The sequence below is a fragment of the Ambystoma mexicanum genome, chromosome 2p (genome assembly GCF_040938575.1).
Source record: "Ambystoma mexicanum isolate Mex_15411 chromosome 2p, UKY_AmexF1_1, whole genome shotgun sequence".
In the NCBI taxonomy this organism is placed as follows: Eukaryota; Metazoa; Chordata; class Amphibia; order Caudata; family Ambystomatidae; genus Ambystoma; species Ambystoma mexicanum.
In genome coordinates this window covers 147,376,672-147,396,297 of record NC_090923.1, presented here as the reverse complement: position 1 = coordinate 147,396,297, position 19,626 = coordinate 147,376,672, and the positions used below count along the sequence as shown (strand labels likewise).

Sequence of the window (19,626 nt, the reverse complement as noted above, 5' to 3'; positions counted from 1 at the left end):
ACAAATTATGCCCTATATTGAACCTGTACGCAGTGCTCTATTGCACATTCAAATATTTCATTAAAGACGGTGCAGCAGATTCTCAAAAATGAGCGCAAATTAAAATCGTGCAGAAGATGTGCTGTTTTGCACACATTACATAAATGCGCAGATCGCCTTATTCTCAAGTGGAACCTGCGCATTTCAGTGGATAGTTATGCAAAGATGCGCTGAACAGCCCCGTGCATACATTGGGGTCAGACAGTGCGCTCCCGACTCTAATGTACGACTGGCTCCCAGTAACCACTTGGTTGCTGGGAGTGGATTGCACAGAAACTGGCCCTTAATGGGTCCGTCTCTGTGAAATACTTGGAAGAAGGGGATGGGGGGGCCAGGGGGAAGCATTTGCATCCCTGTTTGGCAGCAGGAAATGCAAGTGTGACAGCTGTGGTTGAAACGTAGACTTTCACACGTAAAGAAAATAATGAAGTAGTCAGAAATGACCCTTTTCTGAAATGCACCTGCGGCACAGGGGGGCGACACTCACTTTTTGCGCATTTAAAAGTGCATCTCATTTTTTGAAATTGGCATGCGCCTTTAAATGCGCAGAAAAGTCCCCTGATTTGCGCAAAAGGGTGAAAAGGGGCCTGGGGATCTGAAAGGAGGAGTCTGAGAAGCGCTCACATGCCCCTTTTCAGCTTGCTCCTTTTTGGGCGCAAATTATAATAAGCTAATACAAATGTTTTGAGAACCTGGCCCTATATGACTCCATCAACAAGATCAAAATAAAATAATGGTGCTAAGCTGGCTTCTTCATCAAGGGAACGACCTACCAGAATTCATCCTTGCATGAACACTGGTACATCACATACCTCACACCTGTGTGCCAGGCAAAATGCATTTTACCCAAGTAGGTCCTTCTATCCCATTCCTCTTCCTTGTGTAACCAAAAGCATTCACATTTTATAGATCCTACTCATGAACCAGGCCACCCTCTGGATTGTACCTTCTATACGATACATCCCAGGTAATCTAGCCTACACATCTTCCAGTTTTTCGCGGGCATCCTCTCGAGCCTTTAGCACACCCAGCACTGCACCATTTTTATCTTCTACTACTACAGACGTGCCTTGGAAACACAATCTCTATATTATGGCAACACACGCGTCTATGTGTCGCCTCACTCTAGTAGCCATCTCGGAACCTTTGTGAACCAACATGCGTTCATACTAATACCAAATATGCCCCCCCTGCGGCATCCCCTCCCTCAATCTGTAATCTCTATTGCATCTTTCCTTACACTTCTTTCATGCGATGTTCCCGGGTCACAATACACCACTTTATGACACCGCAATGTGCTCCGATGCTACCATGGTGGCGATTTGGGATGATGCAAAAGCATACTAACAGAACATGTTGCTGGCTCAAAGCCATGCCAGACATGATTTGCCCTTGCTCAAGATCCTCTCCTTTAGATATGCAGGCTGGTTTCAGTTATCTGGCCATACGCTGAACACCATGCCCTTACTATCTCCCTCTATCCCGCTATCATGCTTTCACCTACACCTACTTTGCTAACCCCTTCTAGTCCAACTGTTGTCTCCCCAGCCACCTCTCTCTCTCTCTCTCTCTCTCTCTCTCTCTCTCTCTCTCTCTCTCTCTCTCTCACACACACACACCTCCTCCCCCAATAGGCGCTCTTGTACAAGAAACACCATTTCCTGTCTTCCTCAATTCTAGTATATCTCACACATCCACCCTTCCTTCATACCCAGTTGTCTCCTAGTAGTTCTTACACTTACAAAAACCAGCCATCCACCCTCAGCCCTGTAATTACCCGTTTGCTCACCACACAATCTCCTTCTCACACTCAGAAACCTAGGTTATGGTTTACCCTCCTCTTCCTCGATCCCATTGTCTCCCCCCCACTCTTATCCCTCACTCATTTCATTTATCCCCTCTGACTATGCTCCTTCTCATCAATTTCTTTCACTCTAACACCCCTTTTAATTATCTCTTACCAACCTCACTGCTAGATGTATTAGCTTGCGCTGCCTCTCACTACACTATTCTCTCCACCACCCTTTCTCCATTTTGGGTAAAAACACAGGTGGGAAGGTCTTTGCATGTTTTTCTTTACGATTTAAGACCTTTTGTGCTTCGAAACTTAGCTTGTATTTCAGAAGGCTCTTCATCCTATTTTGTCTGCTTCTCAATGTATTCAGGCTGGTCGAGGAGGTGAAGCTGAAATGCAATGGCCTGCAATTACAGAATGAGGATGTCTACATGGCAACCACCTTTGGGGAATTTATTCAGATGTTGGTGAGACGATTGAGGGGAGAAGACGGAAAGGAGGAGCTGCTCATTGATTATGTAGGTATCGCAATGACTCGAAGTTGGACTGCTCAGCCTGCGCTACTATAAACAGTCTTAAAATCCTGCCTGATAAGCTTAAAAGCAAATGTATGTTCTTAAATGTATTATCACCAGTTCCAAATATCTTTATTATCAAAACACAGATTGTAGATTCTGCACTGACAGATCACATCAAGCTCAAGTTTTTTCTCTTGCTGGAATGGTGCAGCCTATTTGGCACTCCCATGAGGCTCAAATCATTAAATCATTCACTGAACAGGCTCAAATCATTAAATCATTCACTGACCCTTAAGTTCTGGTCAGTTTACATATTGCCTGGTATATGGTAGATCCAATAGTTCTATCTTCTTAATTCACCGACTAATCCCACTGGTATGCGTTGCTCATTAGAGGATACATTCAGGCCTATATCATGTTATGTTGATTTATACTGCGCACCGCTATCACCCGAGGGAAGTCTCCAGGCGCTCATGTGGCTCTGTAAGAAAGAGAACAGTTAGTGAAGGTAGAGTGATGAGATGGGTCAGAACCAGGAGAAACTGGCGTCTGTGTGTTGACTTGCAGATGGTTGGTTTCTTGCACTGGCTTGCTGTATTCGTACGGGTAAGGTCCAATGCCTGGGGTGTTTTTTATGTGGCTGTTTGTTATGTTGAGGTGTTTCTGTGTGTTTTATGTGTAGATTGGCTGGTATTTATGGTTGTGCATACTGGATTGTTGTATCCGTATGGGTAAGGTCCAGTGTCTGTGTTTGTTTATTGTAAGCAGATATTACTTGTTTTTGGTGTGTTGGTGTATAGGTTGGCTAGCCCAGTGGCGTGTATCGTATTTGGGTAGTGGGTTGAGGAAGCAGGAGTGGGGTGGTTAGTAGAATGGCTATTCTCGAAGTTCTTCTATGTGGCGAATCTACACAATTCTGTCTGATGTGACGCTTGGTTACTCCTCACAATTCTATGTAAATGTGATGCATGGCTAACATTCACAAATCTGAGTGAGATGCGTGGCTAATCTGCACAATGTATCTGAAAGAGCTGCATGGCTAATCTTCGGAGATCTATCTAAATGTGACACGTGGCTAATCTTCACAATTCTATCTACGTGTGTCACATCGCGGCAGACATGGCGATTGTGGAATCGCTGGCATAGTATTGCGGGCGTAACTGTCCACCATTGCCCCACCCGGCACGGTTCCTCTCAGTGCCGTTCTAGACGTTGCACGCTTGCGAAGCCGGAGGTATAAATACCGTCACTTCCTGCTTCGTACGCGTTGCAACGTTTCCGGTTTTCCTTCCGTGTTGCTGCCGCTCCGTTTCTACTCATCTACTCAGCTGCTTTCCCTTGTGGATTCCTTGCTGTTTGTTTCCTTATTTTTTAAGGAAACTCTGCCCTTCCTGTTCCCCTGTTTCGCTCCCAGGTGTTTCCCCCTTCTCATATCTTTCTTTCTTATTTTTTCCAACCCTCTCCATTCTCTCTCTTTTGTTTCCTTGTTTATTTTTGACCTGTGCCTGTCCTTTGGATTCCCTTGGGCTTCCCACTTGTACTTCATTGGATTTACTGTTGCCGACCTGTGCCTGCTGACCGGATTGCCTTGTCCTCCCCTTTGTACCTCCTTGGACCTGTTGACACCGACCTGCGCCTGCTTCCTGTACTGTTTAGCCTCGTCCTTGTGCCTACCTGTTGCTACCCGAAGTTGTTGCAAGTTATACTTACTTCTTCCCTCGCCTCCTTGTTGGAGCCTGTTTGGTCCGCGCTGCCTCATACTCACTTTCGGAGAACTCCATCAACTTCCCCGGCGCACTCAAGCAAAGACATCAGGGGTTTTTTGTGCCTTTGGCCTTTTCCCCTATTTGGCACTCCCGGTGGGACAACCCTCGTTGCCCTTATTTTAGTGGCATGGTGGCATCCTATCGGGGGCGTCCGTTTCTTCATAAAAAAAAGGAGAGATCTTCAATACGTCAGGAAGGCAGACTAAAGAAGAAGGTGGAAGTTGAGGAGTTGGGGAAGGGGGAAGAATCTGAATTATCGTCTGAAGTAGAGGACATTGCTGATGTGTGTGACAGTTTGCAACGCCAAAAGATAACCGAGATGGCTACCCCACAGCAAGTACAGGAACTGGTGGCTGCCGTTCAAAACCTGAACTTGGAGGTCCAGAACCTCAAGACAGCCAATGCGACACTTCAACAAAGAATGACCGAGAGAGAACGACTCTCAGCTGATCTACCCCGCTCCCGTTGGTGTCAGGCAAATTTGATGGGTCGCCTAAATGGGTGAAAGAGTTCCTAGATGCATGCAACCTCCACTTTTCTTTCGGTCCACAGTCATTTGCTTCAGACCATGCTAAGGTAGGGTTTATGATCACCCACATGACGGGTAATGCCCTGGCCTGGGCCACCCCATTGGTTAATCAACCTGATCCTGTGCTGCACAATTATGATGATTTCAAGACCCCACTGCAGCAGACCTTTTTGCGAACGGAAAGCACTTTTTTGGCATCAGAAGATCTTTTAGATATTCGGCAGGGCAACACAGATTTACTCTCCTACATTACCACTTTCAAGCAGATAGCCGCAGAAGCCGGCTGGCAAGAACAAGCCCAATACGCCATCTTTCGTCGAGGGCTGCGAGAGGACCTCAAGGACGAGTTGGCACGTATAGCCCGTCCTGCATCCCTTTCGGATCTCATCACTGCCACTCTTCGGATCGATTTCCGTCTGTCAGAACGACGATCCGAGAGAAAGAAGGCCAAATTCTACAGTCTCCCTCCCCCAGAGACTCAGTCACCTTCCTCGGTTCCAACATCTCGTCAAAGCAAAGACGAACCGATGCAGATTGGTACAGCTCGAGCTCCACTCACCCCGGAGGAACGCAAGAGACGACGGGATGGTAATATGTGTATGTACTGTGGAGCCTCTAATCATTTGCTGCGAGACTGTCCCGATGTTCCCCCTAGACGTTCGGGAAACGGGCGCCCTCGGTAAGTGTTATGACGCACTCCGAGGAGTCATTCCAAGTCCTTATGCAACTCTTTCAGTGACTTCTTCAGAGATCCCCGAAGATTCCAGGTTAATGGTGCTTTCTGTAGTCCTTTCGCTGGGCAATACAGAGATCTGCACTCAGGCTTTGCTCGACTGTGGCGCTGCAGGCAACTTCATCGACACTCTGTGGGCCGAACAGAAGGGCATCAAGCGATTGGCCAAACAAGAAGATCAGAAGGTAGAGGGAGTTGATGGGGAACCACTGAGTTCTGGCATGATAACCCACGCAACGGAAGAACTTATTCTGCGCATCCAGCAACATTCGGAAAAGATCTCCTTTGATATAATTAGAGCTGCTCACTTCCCCATAATATTGGGGATAGGATGGCTTAGAAGACACAACCCTCACATTGACTGGACCAAGAATTTACTCAGCTTTCAATCCGCCTTTTGTAAGGCAGAATGCCTCCCGGAGCCTAAGTTTGAGACTGTCCAGACTACTTGTATCTATGATTCTAGGCTCATTCACTGCCTTCCTTTTCACCTCTAGGAATACGCAGAGGTAGTTACCGAGAAGGTGCCTAGTGAGCTTCCTCCTCACAGACCGGAAGATTGTTGTATTGACCTGGTCCAAGGAGTACCAGTACTTTTCTGTCGGATGTTTCCTCTCTCGCTCAAGGAAAGACAATTCCTCCGGGAGTACCTGGATAACAATCTGGCCAATGGACTCATCAGGCCTTCAAGATCTCCGGCAGGTGCATCTCTGTTCTTTATCCCCAAGAAGGATACGCAAGAATTGAGATCCTGTATTGATTATAGGGGTTTGAATAAAGTAACCATTAAAGACAGGTACCCAATGCCGCATATTACAGAAATCATCCAAGGTGCAACGGTATTTACAAAATTGGATCTCTGTAATGCCTATCACCTTCTTCGGATTCAAAAGGGGGATGAATGGAAGACGGCATTGAGGACCCCATACGGGTTATATGAATACCAAGTGATGCCATTTGGTCTGGTAAATGCCCCTTCAGTATTTTAGCGCTTTATGGACAGGGTCTTTTCTGATCTTCTGTGTCAGACCACCATCGTATACCTTGACGATATCTTGGTATACTCTAGGACTCTGGACGAACATAAAGATCATGTCAAGGAAGTGTTCCGGAGATTAAAAGACAATCACTTATCGGTCAAACTTGAAAAATGTGTGTTTTCTGCAACCTCTATTCCATATCTAGGGTTCGTATTGTCAAATCAGGGTATTGCCATGGATCCCCTTAAGGTAACCGCCATCCTGGAATGGCCTTCCCCTAAATCCATCAAGGATGTACAAAGGTTTCTAGGTCTGGCAAACTTTTATCGCAAATTTATCTCCAATTTTTCACACAGGATCACACCCATAACCACCTTGCTCAAGAAATCTTCCAGTCCATTCTTATTGTCTAAGGAAGCAGAAGACAGCTTCCGTAATCTCAAAGAGGCTTTCTGTTCCGCTCCCATACTCCAACAACCTGATCAAAACCGACCCTTCATTGTTGAGACTGACGCCTCTTCATCGGCGATCGGGGCGGTTCTCTTGCAGAGATTTAACGGAGTGGAACACCCGATTTCCTATTTTTCCAAGACTCTGAATGTCAGCCAAAGAAACTATTCTGTAATAGAGCGCGAACTCCTGGCCATGAAATCAGCCTGTTTGGAGTGGTGTCATCTTCTACAAGGAGGCAAATACCCATTTTCCATCAGAACCGACCATAAGAATCTGCAAGTTCTACGTCAATTTGAATGTTATAACACACGTCAAGCTCGATGGGCACATTTCTTTGCCCAGTTTGATTTTGAGATCACTTATATTCCAGGGCATCATAATCTAGTCGCTGACTCACTATCTCGCCGAGGAGACTGCATGCAGGTTTCTGATTGTACTCATGATCTCATGTTTCCCCCGTCAAGACGGATTGGAGTAATATCCACTTTTCTGAAACAAGTGAAAGAAGCTTCTGGAGGCAAATTTGAATCTGAGAAACATCCTCAAGACATTGTATACAACATCAAGGAAGGTCTCTACTTTGTGGAAGGCAAGCTATATTTGCCTACTCCTGAATTCCGGAAGCTGGCTCTAACTTGGTGTCACGATTCCAAGATGGCAGGCCATAGGGGCACAAGAGGCACTTTGGATTACTTGCAAAGACACTTCTACTGGCCTGATATGAGAAATGATGTGGTTCACTACGTGCAATCTTGTTCTACATGTCTTTGCAGCAAGGGTACCCGCCTACGACCGATGGGACTTTTGGAACCCCATGCTGTTCCAGATGGTCCTTGGGAAGTTATTTCTACTGATTTCATAGTGGATTTACCTCCATCCCAAGGATGCACCTGTATCATGGTGGTGATAGACTCTTTCACTAAAATGGCACACTTTTCTCCCTTGCCAGGGATTCCAACAGCTGCGGATATGGCCGAGACGTTTGTTAAAGAGGTCTTCCGTCTCCATGGGATACCCAGGAAAATCATCTCCGACAGGGGGAGCCAATACACTTCCCGATTCTCGAAGAACCTCTGCGATCGACTCGGGATTGACAGAGCCTTGACGTCCGGATTCCATCCTCAATCTAGTGGGCAAACGGAACGCCTTAATGGTACTCTTGAACAATATCTACGATGCTATGTTAATCTCCAACAGGACAATTGGGTCACTCTACTACCCCTGGCCGAGTTTTCTTACAATGACTCTTTTCATTCTTCTCTTAGTCTCAGCCCTTTCTATTGTAACTATGGATATCACCCACGATCTATCTTACCTATCTCTAACAAGTCTACCAGCTTACCTACGGTAGATTCTGCCCTTGGCCTGTTACGAGACGTACACATACAAGCCAAACAAGATCTAAGGGAAGCTCAAGACAGATATAAGAAGCAAGCTGATCAGCATCGCAATCCAGTACCCAGGTGGGAGGTGGGTTCCAGAGTTATGTTATCCACAAGATACTTGCCGCGATGGGTACATCCTTCCAAGCTTTCACCTAGATATCTGGGTCCTTACACTATCACACAAGTAGTCAACCCGGTGGCTTTTAAATTAAAATTACCCAAGAGGCTACATAGGGTTCACCCAGTGTTCCATTCTTCCCAACTGAGGTGTTTTCATTAAGACACTTGGTCCCGCCAACACAGAAAAACCCCCTTGCCTGATGATTCCACACAAGAGGAATTTGAGGTTGCTCAGATCTGTGATTCCCGTTACCGCCGGGGCAGATTGGAATACCTGGTGAGATGGAAGTGTTATCGTTGGTCGGAAAACTCCTGGGAACCGGTCACGCATGTCCATGCCCCACTTTTAGTCCGTAGATTTCACACCCTTCATCCGGGCAAACCAGGGGGACGCCTCTTTAGGCGGGGGCATACTGTCACATCACGGCAGACTTGGCGATTGTGGAATCGCTGGCGTAGTATTGCGGGCGTAACTGTCCGCCATTGCCCCTCCCGGCACGGTTCCTCTCAGTGCCGTTCTAGACGTTGCCCGCTTGCGAAGCCGGATGTATAAATACTGTCACTTCCTGCTTCGTACGCGTTGCAACGTTTCCGGTTTTCCTTCCGTGTTGCTGCCGCTCCGTTTCTACTCAGCTGCTTTCCCTTGTGGATTCCTTGCTGTTTGTTTCCTTATTTTTTAAGGAATTCCGCCCTTTCTGTTCCCCTGTTTCGCTCCCGGGTGTTTCACCCTTCTCATATCTTTCTCTCTTATTTTTTCCAACCCTCTCCATTCTCTCTCTCTCTCTCTCTCTCTCTCTCTCTCCCTCTCCGTCTCCCTCTCCTCCCTCTCCCTCTCTCTTTCTCTCTCTCTCTCTCTCTCTCTCTCTCCTCTCTCTCTTCTCCTTAGCCCATCTCTTTCGTTCCCTTGTTTATTTTTGACCTGTGCCTGTCCTTTGGATTCCCTTGGACTTCCCACTTGTACTTCATTGGATTTACTGTTGCCGACCTGTGCCTGCTGACCGGATTGCCTTGTCCTCCCCTTTGTACCTCCTTGGACCCGTTGACACCGACCTGCGCCTGCTTCCTGGACTGTTTAGCCTCGTCCTTGTGCCTACCTGTTGCTACCCGAAGTTGTTGCAAGTTATACTTACTTCTTCCCTTGCCTCCTTGTTGGAGCCTGTTTGGTTCGCGCTGCCTCATACTCACCTTCGGAGAACTCCATCAACTTCCCAGGCTCACTCAAGCAGAGACATCGGGGGTTTTTTGTGCCTTTGGCTTTTTCCCCTATTTGGCACTCCCGGTGGGACAACCCCCGTTGCCCTTATTTTGGTGGCACGGTGGCATCCTATCGGGGGGTCCGTTTCTTCATAAAAAAAGGAGAGATCTTCAATACGTCAGGAAGGTAGACTAATGAAGAAGGTGGATGGTGAGGAGTTTGGGAAGGGGGAAGAATCTGAATTATCGTCTGAAGTAGAGGACATTGCTGATGTGTGTGACAACGTGAGATGCATGGCTTTGCCTTTGTTAAACGAATCTTCACGAGATCGTGAGTTACCTCTGTTTCTTGTAGACCTTGGAGTTGAGGTTGCCAGTATGTCGATGTATGATGGCCGATGAATGGGTAACGCGAGAAATTAGTCCAATCCCCTCCTGGTGAGTAAACACAGGACGGCACTGAACCAACTCCCAACGCCACGGGTGGCACTTCTCAGAATTTGCGTGACGTCGGGACAGTGTTTCCACTGGCTGAGAAGGCTTGATGAAATCACCGATGAAAACAGGATAGAACTCAGGAACTCCCAGCAGGTAGCAAGGCACAGGTACCGGCAGGACACAAGGCAGGCAAAGGGAGGCAGAGCTGACAGGAATTACCCCACTATAACTAGGAACCCGGAGATAACCTACTCTACCATAAACCAGGGAAGGACAAGGTATCAGAATGAAGGAGCAGAAGGAGTAGGAGGACCAGGAAGCAAGACCAGAATAAGGAAATGAGGCAGGATTGGGCAGAAAAGGATAGAACAGGAAACTGGGGAACTGGACAACAAGTACCAGGACTCCAGCAGCGCATGCACAGTAACAACCGCGTTGAGACGCGTCGTCCCTGTGTATGCGGTGCCCTTTTATGGCTCAGGGTGAAAGCGAGGCTTGGAACGCATGTTCCGACACTGCGCATGCGCGGGACGACGAAACACTGACGATCCGCGCATGCGCAGATCCTCGCAAGATGGCGGCGTCCACGGCGCCCATCCGAACCGCGGGTCGGCGTGAGGAGAGACGCCACCGCGGGTAAAGTCTCCATGAAGGAGGAGACCGCTGCGGCCGTGGACCAGGGACCCCAGGACAAGTAAGTGGCGCCCGCGAGCGAGCGCGCGGTGTGACACCATACCCCCTCCCGGACAACCCCGGAGCACCGGGTTTCCAAGGGTAGCGGAGATAGAAGTCCCGAACCAGGCGCGGTGCATGCACGAAGGAGAGCGGCTCCCAAGTACGGTCACAAGCAGGATAACCCTTCCAGCTGACCAGAAGCTGTAGAGCACCTCGCCAAATCCGTGAATCACATATCTCATGCACCTCGAATTCAGGGACCCCCCGAACCAAGACCGGGGCAGGACGGGAACAGGTACGACCCATAACATCGGGCACGTAGGGCTTCAAAAGGGAAACATGAAAGACAGGATGGACCCTCCAAGAGCGGGGCAAAGATAAACGAAAAGCAACAGGTGAAATACAGTCCGTGATGCGAAAGGGACCAAAAAAGCGGGGGGCTAGTTTCACAGGTAAGTTGCGTACTGGTAGATTCTTGGAGGACAGCCAAACCATGTCCCCAACATGAAGAACAGGTTCTGGGCTCCGTCTCCTGTCGGCCTGCTCCTTCATATGTGCCTGTGCCGCTGCCAAGGTACCGGCCGCTAGACGATGTTGATCGCGAATCAGGGACACCAGGGCATCTGCAGATGGAACGGCGCTGGAAGATGTTGGATGACTAGGCAGCAGTCGAGGATGAAGACCGGTAGAACAATAGAAAGGGCTGAGTCCTGTAGCGGAATGAACAGCGTTGTTGTAAGCTGCTTCCGCGGTGTCCAACCACTCCGACCAGTTGTCTTGGGTGGCATTGGCATAACAACGTAGGTATTGCTCTAGGGTCTGATTGGTACGTTCCGTCTGTCCATTAGTCTGCGGATGATAGCCGGAACTCAGGGCTCGCTGGATGTCCAAATGCCGACACAGTTGACCCCAAAAGGAAGAGACGTATTGAGAGCCTCGGTCAGACAATATCTTCTCCGGAAGACCATGAAGGCGATACACCTCGTGTAGGAAACATCGTGCCATCTGGGATGCAGTGGGCAGTTTAGGAAAGGGCAAGAAATGAGCTGTTTTGGTGAAACAATCCACCACCACCATTATACACGTGAAGCCACCAGACAGGGGCAGGTCAACGATGAAATCCGTGGCGATGGTATGCCAAGGGTATGGAGGCGTTGGCGTGGGTTTTAGAAGACCAAAGGGTCTCTTGCGAGGAATCTTGGTCTGGGCACAAACCGGGCAAGAGTCCACGTATTGCTTTACCATTGTAGCCCATCCAGGCCACCAGTACTGTCGTGCAACCAGTTCTTGTGTTGTACGGACTCCACGGTGACCGCAAACGACGGAATCATGACAATTCTGTAAAACGATCTTCTGGAGTTCCAATGTGGGAACGTACAGACGTTCCTTGAAGAATAATAAGCCATCACGTTCCCTGACGTCAGCACGTTGTAGTATCTGTGTTCTTGAGGGATCCGTTCGTGTGGCCTCAGTCAACTGTTGGAGCTGGGGAGTCACCATCGATAGGAAATGTTTGGACGCTATCAAAGGTTCCGGTTCCTTGACACTTTCAACGTTGTTTTCCAGAGACCGAGACAAGGCATCAGCCTTAGTGTTCTGGGAACAAGGAATGTACGTGACGGTGAAATCGAACTGTGAAAAGAAGAAGGCCCAACGAGCATGACGGGAGGTTCGGCATTGTAAAGAGCGCAAGAACTGTAGATTACGATGATCCGTGCGAACCACTACCGGGTACCTTCCACCCAGCAAGTGATGTCGCCATTCCTCGAAGGCAGCCTTTATCGCCAGCAATTCTTTTTCTATCACTGCGTAGTTCCTCTCACTCACTGACAACTTCCTCGAGTAATACGCCACCGGATGTTCTATCCCCGTGACTATATCTTGCTGTAGTAGGACCGCCCCAATTGCGTAGTCCGAGGCGTCTGTTTCAACCACAAACGGTTTTACATCATCTGGATGTCTAAGAACAGGAGCCGACATGAATGATCTTTTTAATTCCTGGAATGCCTCCTCGGCCTGCATGTCCCAAAGAAACGGCACCTTGGTACTGGTCAGGTGGGTTAGACTGTTGGCCAGTTGAGAGAAGCGTGGAATGAAACGCCGATAAAAGTTGGCAAAGCCCAAGAACCTTTGAAGTGACTTCACGCCATGTGGCGATTTCCATTCTTGAATAGCTTGCAGTTTTGCGGGATCCATCTGTACTCCTGTGTTGCTGATCACGTAACCCAGAAACTCCATGCTCTCCCTATGAAATTGACACTTCTCGATTTTGGCATACAGACCGTTGTGTATCAATCTACGGAGGACTTCCTGTACATGCGTCACGTGTGCAGTATGAGTGTCAGAAAACACCAGAATATCGTCAAGGTAAACCCAGACAGATGTTCCGATAAGGTCAGAAAAGACATCGTCCATGAACCGTTGGAAAACTGCCGGGGCGTTGCAGAGGCCAAACGGCATCACCCTGTATTCGAAGTGACCAATAGGTGTTTTGAAGGCCGTCTTCCACTCATCTCCCTTCTTAATTCGCACCAAGTGATAGGCCCCTCTTAGATCCAGCTTGGTGAAGATCTGTGCTGATTTCAGGGATTCGATGATGTCCCGGATGAGTGGTAACGGGTACCTGTCCTTCTTCGTAATCTCGTTGAGTTGACGGTAGTCGATACAAGGACGCAAAGTGCCCTCTTTCTTCTTGACGAAGAACAACGGGAATCCTGCAGAGGATTTGGACGGCACTATATAGCCCTTGTTGAGGCAATCCGTGATATACTCCTGTAGTATGCCCTTCTCGAAGTGAGTCAACGAATAGATCTTGCCGTGGGGAATGATCGCACCAGGCAGGACGTCAATGGAACAATCAAAGTGCCGATGGGGTGGTAGTGGTATGTCCTCAGGCTTAGAGAACGCCTTGTGATATCCGGCATATTCATGAGGAACCGATTGAGTGGCACATAAACGAGCGGATACATCAGCAGGATTGAGGGACTCCAAAATTGCAGGAAAGGTTTCGTGAATTACACAGTCACTAGGACAACGTGTCGAAGAGAACACCAAGGAGCGAGCGGTCCAGTCAACCTGGGGATTGTGATACAACAGCCATGGTAAACCCAACACCACCGGAAATGCAGGAGACTTGATGACGTCCAATGAGATACGTTCGAGATGCCCTTCCACAGAGAGCCACAAGGAATCGGAGTGTTGACAAACCGGACCAGAAGCCAAAGTAGAGCCATCGATTAGCTCAACCACCGTTGGTCGTTCCTTGTTGTGTAAACGGATTCCATTGGTAATTGCGAACGAGGCATCGATGTAGTTGCCAGATGCTCCGCAGTCCAAAAGGGCCCAGGTCTTCACACACTTTCCAAGCCAAGCAACACCAACTTTCAGGATCAACAAGGGTACTGAGTTCATGGGGGGAAGGACGGATTCAGAAGGGCGGCCCGCTGCTGCCTTCGCCTGAAACAACGGGCCTGTTAGTTTTCCTGTTTCTTCAGAGGGCGTAATGGACAGGTACCTAGAAAGTGGCCAGAACCACCGCAATACATGCACAAGTTCTTCTTCTTTTCTTTTCAGTCTCGGATAACGGACCTCTGACGGCACCCAACTGCATGGGTTCTGGAGCTACATCGATAGAAACAGCCGATCCAGGGTTCTGTGCTGGAAGAACTGGTTGATACCTGTCAGATCTGCGGCGTTCACTCCGTCGTTCGGTTAACCTGTGGTCAATGCGTAAGACTTGTTCCACTAAAGCTGGCAGCGTTTCTGGCTCCGGAATGTGCAGCAATTCGTCTTTGTACTCCTCTCGTAGTCCCCGACGAAACAAGGTTTTTTGAGTGACTTCGGGCCATTGTGAATCAGTTGCTAGTTGTCGAAACCGACTGATGTAGTGGATTATGTCACCTGACCCTTGCTTGATCTCCATTAATTGATTCTGGGCCATGGCTGCCAAATTGGGCGGTTTGAAGACATCCAAAAAGGCTTTCTCGAAGGCAGCGAAATCGGCCAACAGAGGACTGTTGGTAGAGACCAAAGGTGCGGCCCAGGCGAGTGCATTGCCAGTTCGATTTCCAAGGATATACCCGATCTTAGCTTTGTCTTGAGAAAAATGTGTAGACCTGAATTGGAAATGGATCCGACAGTGAGTACAAAACTCGGCCACTCGACGTGGATCACCATCATACTTCATCGGAGTGGTGTAAGCCATGGAGTTCTCAGGCGGTGTGACAGGTTGTGCGGAATTAGCCAAACACCGATCCAATGCTTGTCTGAGAGTGTTGTTTTCCTGGCGAAGAGTGGTCATTTCCAGGCGCATGGCACGCATTTCTTCGCGTAGTTCCTGCATGTCGTCCATGTCAGGACTGAGGGATAGGCGTCTCAATCTGTTAAACGAATCTTCACGAGATCGTGAGTTACCTCTGTTTCTTGTAGACCTTGGAGTTGAGGTTGCCATTATGTCGATGTATGATGGCCGATGAATGGGTAACGCGAGAAATTAGTCCAATCCCCTCCTGGTGAGTAAACACAGGACGGCACTGAACCAACTCCCAACGCCACGGGTGGCACTTCTCAGAATTTGCGTGACGTCGGGACAGTGTTTCCACTGGCTGAGAAGGCTTGATGAAATCACCGATGAAAATAGGATAGAACTCAGGAACTCCCAGCAGGTAGCAAGGCACAGGTACCGGCAGGACACAAGGCAGGCAAAGGGAGGCAGAGCTGACAGGAATTACCCCACTATAACTAGGAACCCGGAGATAACCTACTCTACCATAAACCAGGGAAGGACAAGGTATCAGAATGAAGGAGCAGAAGGAGTAGGAGGACCAGGAAGCAAGACCAGAATAAGGAAATGAGGCAGGATTGGGCAGAAAAGGATAGAACAGGAAACTGGGGAACTGGACAACAAGTACCAGGACTCCAGCAGCGCATACACAGTAACAACCGCGTTGAGACGCGTCGTCCCTGTGTATGCGGTGCCCTTTTATGGCTCAGGGTGAAAGCGAGGCTTGGAACGCATGTTCCGACACTGCGCATGCGCGGGACGACGAAACACTGACGATCCGCGCATGCGCAGATCCTCGCAAGATGGCGGCGTCCACGGCGCCCATCCGAACCGCGGGTCGGCGTGAGGAGAGACGCCACCGCGGGTAAAGTCTCCATGAAGGAGGAGACCGCTGCGGCCGTTGACCAGGGACCCCAGGACTAGTAATTGGCTCCCGCGAGCGAGCGCGCGGTGTGACAGCCTTGCAATTGCTAAATGCAGAGAATTGCTGCCTGACAATTAGGCTTAAAGCAGAATATGGCTAAAAGCAGAATATGGCTACCTGGCCCTGTTGGGCTAAAAGCAGAATATGGCTACCTGGCCCTGTTGGGCTAAAAGCAGAATATGGCTACCTGGCCCTGTTGGGCTAAAAGCAGAATATGGCTACCTGGCGCTGTTAGGCTAAAAGCAGAATATGGCTACTTGGCACAGTTAGGCTAAAAGCAGAATATGGCTGCTTGGCACAGTGAGGCTAAAAGCAGAATATGGCTGCTTGGCACAGTGAGGCTAAAAGCAGAATATGGCTACTTGGCACAGTTATGCTGAAAGCAGAATATGGCTAACTTGCGCAAATGGGCTAAATGCATGTGGGCATATGATAATAGTTCATCAGAAAAGAGGGTGTTACACAAATAGGCCAAGTGTAAGATATGGCCAACTAACACAAATGGACTAAAATCCTACACCATTAGGCTAAGTACTAAATTTAGATACATTAGGCAATAGGCTATATTTTACTTCACTGTTCACTACCCTCCTCCCCAAGTCCTCAAACCAGGGCAGATTCTGAAAATCCACCTCAACAGGAGCTAAGAAGACTAATTGTAATGGGAGTCACCCTGATCAGACAGCGACAGGCGATATTTGGTTTTCAAACAAAGGAGCAGGCCCTGCACGGCATCCATTGGGACTAAAAGGCTGAAAATGGAGGAGCAGGCGTCTTGTAGCACAAGTTCAAGAACCTACACGTTCCAAGGATGCACTTTTAACGGTGGCGATGACTGCAGCCATGCAGACCAGGAGAGACCTGACCAGTCCACCAGGTCAATACTTACACTCCGTGGTCTGCTGGCGCTGCTCGGCTGCCGTGTCCCACAAAGTGCCGACTTCCCTGTTCTGGTCTGCCTGAACTCCTTGCTGACTTCGAGCAGGACATTTCCAAGCTGGCTCCTGACCACTTTTCCACGGGTACGCGTCTCCATCTTCTCGAAATATGCAAGGGTCCTGCAGCCTCTTCAGTTGGCGGCGGAGGAGACGACCTTGTGCCGGGCTGACGCAGCGAACCATCAGCTCTGCTACCAACTTGTTAGGAAGAACTCCCATGTATGCCAGAGCGATGCTGCAGCCATCAGTACAGTTGACCATCCCTCTTCCTATATCATCCTGGCTTCCACAACACTTCCCTCCCATGAAATGCCTCTCCCGTGAAATGCCTCCTACATGACTAATTGCCTCTTCTGTTGGAGCTCTGGCACATCCATCAACATCCCCGCCCAGCAGGAATTCCACAAGCTTCTGTCCTTGGTCCTCATTCGCCTCACTTTGAAAACTCATCACAACCTTTCACTTCTCATACGTTCTTTTTTGCTGGTGATGCCCAATTAACAATCATTCCCCAACTTAACCTCTGAATTATTCCTGCATTAATGATGGTCTCTCTGTTTGTTGCTGGATGGCATTACGTTGCCTTACGTGTATCCCCTCTGGTACAGGGACAATGATCACTTCTGTTTTAAACACCAATCACCTTCACCCCTTTTCTAATTCAATTTCCCCCATCGACTCCTCCTTTCTCTCAGGGTTTGCAACCTAGGTGTCCTCTTTGACACTGATTATTGAACCACAAATTCCTTAGTTCTGCTTCAGCAGCTGCCAGGCTGAACCTCCTTAACATCTTGTATATCTCTGTCACTTCCCACTCTACTAAAACTCTAATCTCTACTGCTTCAGTGTTCCCCTTGGCCTCCCCCACCCTCTTTTTTTTCTTTGCCCCACTCAGAAAAGCTGGTAGCTTTGCCAACTGCACCCTCTATAATCACCCTCAATCCTCACCCATCTCTGCTCACCAGATCCATGCAGATTCTCTCCATGCACACCACAACTCATCCTTTTTCACATTCCTTAGTGTGATCTTTAAATACATAGACTGACTCCCATCGGCCCCCTCACAGCCTTCCAGCTGATTGACTTGATCCTCTATCACTCTGTTACCAAGTTCTTCTCAAACCTCTCACACCCAACTGCAATGACTCCCACTTCTGCGTCTTCTCTCTCTTGGCCCCTAACGACTTAAGCTTCCCACCTTCATAAATTAAGAACACTCCCTTCACACCTGCACTGTCCTTCCTCTGCAATAATAGACTGCACCATCTAGAATGATGCATGTAGCTTGAGTATTGTTCGTCCTACATTAGTCTAAGCCGATGCCAACCTGAGGCCCTCCAAATGTTATGGCTACAAATTCCATGATCCCATTAACTATACTTGCTAATACTGATTGGAGTTGCAAGCCAAAGAATCTGGAAGGGCCATGTTCTGCACCACTGTATTGTAGCTTGTATGTGTTGGTCTGTGCAGTGCTTTGTCAGTGCAAATCCCCTTTCACTCATTTACTCCATCAACTGATTTCTGTGTCATCCCTTCTATTTGGTTGCCGCATTTGTAAAGCACTCCATGCTGGGATTACCACTATTTGCAATATGACCCTTGCACAATATTTCTCTTTGAAACACTGCCCTCTATTTTATGAACCATTTAGTATTGTTAACATACAAGTAATTGGGTATGGGGAGATGTATATGGCTCACTATCTGTTCCGAGGTACAAACATTCTGCATTTGTTTTTTAGGTGGAGAGGAACATAAATACCATGACCATCCGGATGCCTCACCAGTTGTTTGTTAATGGGCAGTTTTTGAATGCTGAAGGCGACAAAACCTATGAAACCATCAACCCAACGGATGGAACGGTAGGCTTGATGCTATGTCACAAGGCAACAAGGGAAGATAAATGAACCATCTGAGTTGAAAGAAGCTGCCCTCCAATAAGTGCTTGGTACCTGGCAATTCTAATTCCCAATCCCCAAGCAAACCTTCAGTTCTCTGCTTTCTACCCAACCCTGCTTCTCCCTTCCCCTCAAACTCCCACCAGATAGATCAAGGGTGTACATTTTCGTCAGACACCAATCCCTAGCCCCACCCAAATAAACCAAATGGTTATCAGCTGATTGTACAATCAATGGGCCTCATTACAGGTTTGCTGGTATTCCGGCAGTAAATCTGCCAGAAAACCGGCAAACGGAATGGCTGTTACCAGCACTTGGTCTGCCGTAATTACCGGCGGATTACAAGTGCCGGTAATGGCGGTAAATCCCCATTCCATGGGGGCCCATAGGATTCCATGTGGGGGATTTTGCCGCAATTACCAGCCATGCCAGTAATGAAGTCATTTTTGCCAGTAGGGGTCAGATTTACCTCCAGCTCTTAGCTTGAGGTAAATCATTAACCCCTACCGGCAAAGTCATAGTTGGCCAGTCCGGTAAAAGTGCCAGTAAACGTTATTGCTGGCACCTTAACTATGTACCACCTAACTCAGTATGCGGCCCAATGTTCCTTATGATCAGTCTGCAAAACTCAACCTTCCCTGACAATGGCACTGTTTCCAACATCTTTCATCTACTTCAAGGCTAGACTATAGCAAAGCCCTTACCTCACTGAAGGTTCCACATACCCTTTTGAGATTATGCAAATTCAACAATATCTCTGTCCCTTCTAGCCCCACGCCTTGCTTTCTCACAACGGTGTAATTCAGTCTAAGTTCCTTTATATTGTCCACCAGGCATTTCCAGCAACTAACAGTCCCTTTCCTCTTCCACCACAAATACAAAGCCTAATCCCCCACCAGGCTTCTTTGCTGTCTGCAAATCCCACACTACAACAAGTTGAGGTTCAGTGGAATTGC

At 48.4% G+C, this 19,626-nt stretch overlaps 1 protein-coding gene across 4 annotated transcripts in view; it reads left to right on the top strand.

Annotated features, from left to right (window-relative positions):
• Positions 1-19,626, top strand: part of ALDH1L1 (aldehyde dehydrogenase 1 family member L1) — a 685,374-nt gene that overhangs the window by 453,409 nt on the left and 212,339 nt on the right. For all 4 annotated transcript variants that reach the window (XM_069643393.1, XM_069643394.1, XM_069643395.1 and 1 more), the window contains 2 exons: positions 2,205-2,352; positions 18,515-18,634. In XM_069643393.1, the coding sequence (XP_069499494.1) occupies positions 2,205-2,352; positions 18,515-18,634 (268 nt within the window). The remainder of the gene's footprint in view (positions 1-2,204; positions 2,353-18,514; positions 18,635-19,626) is intronic.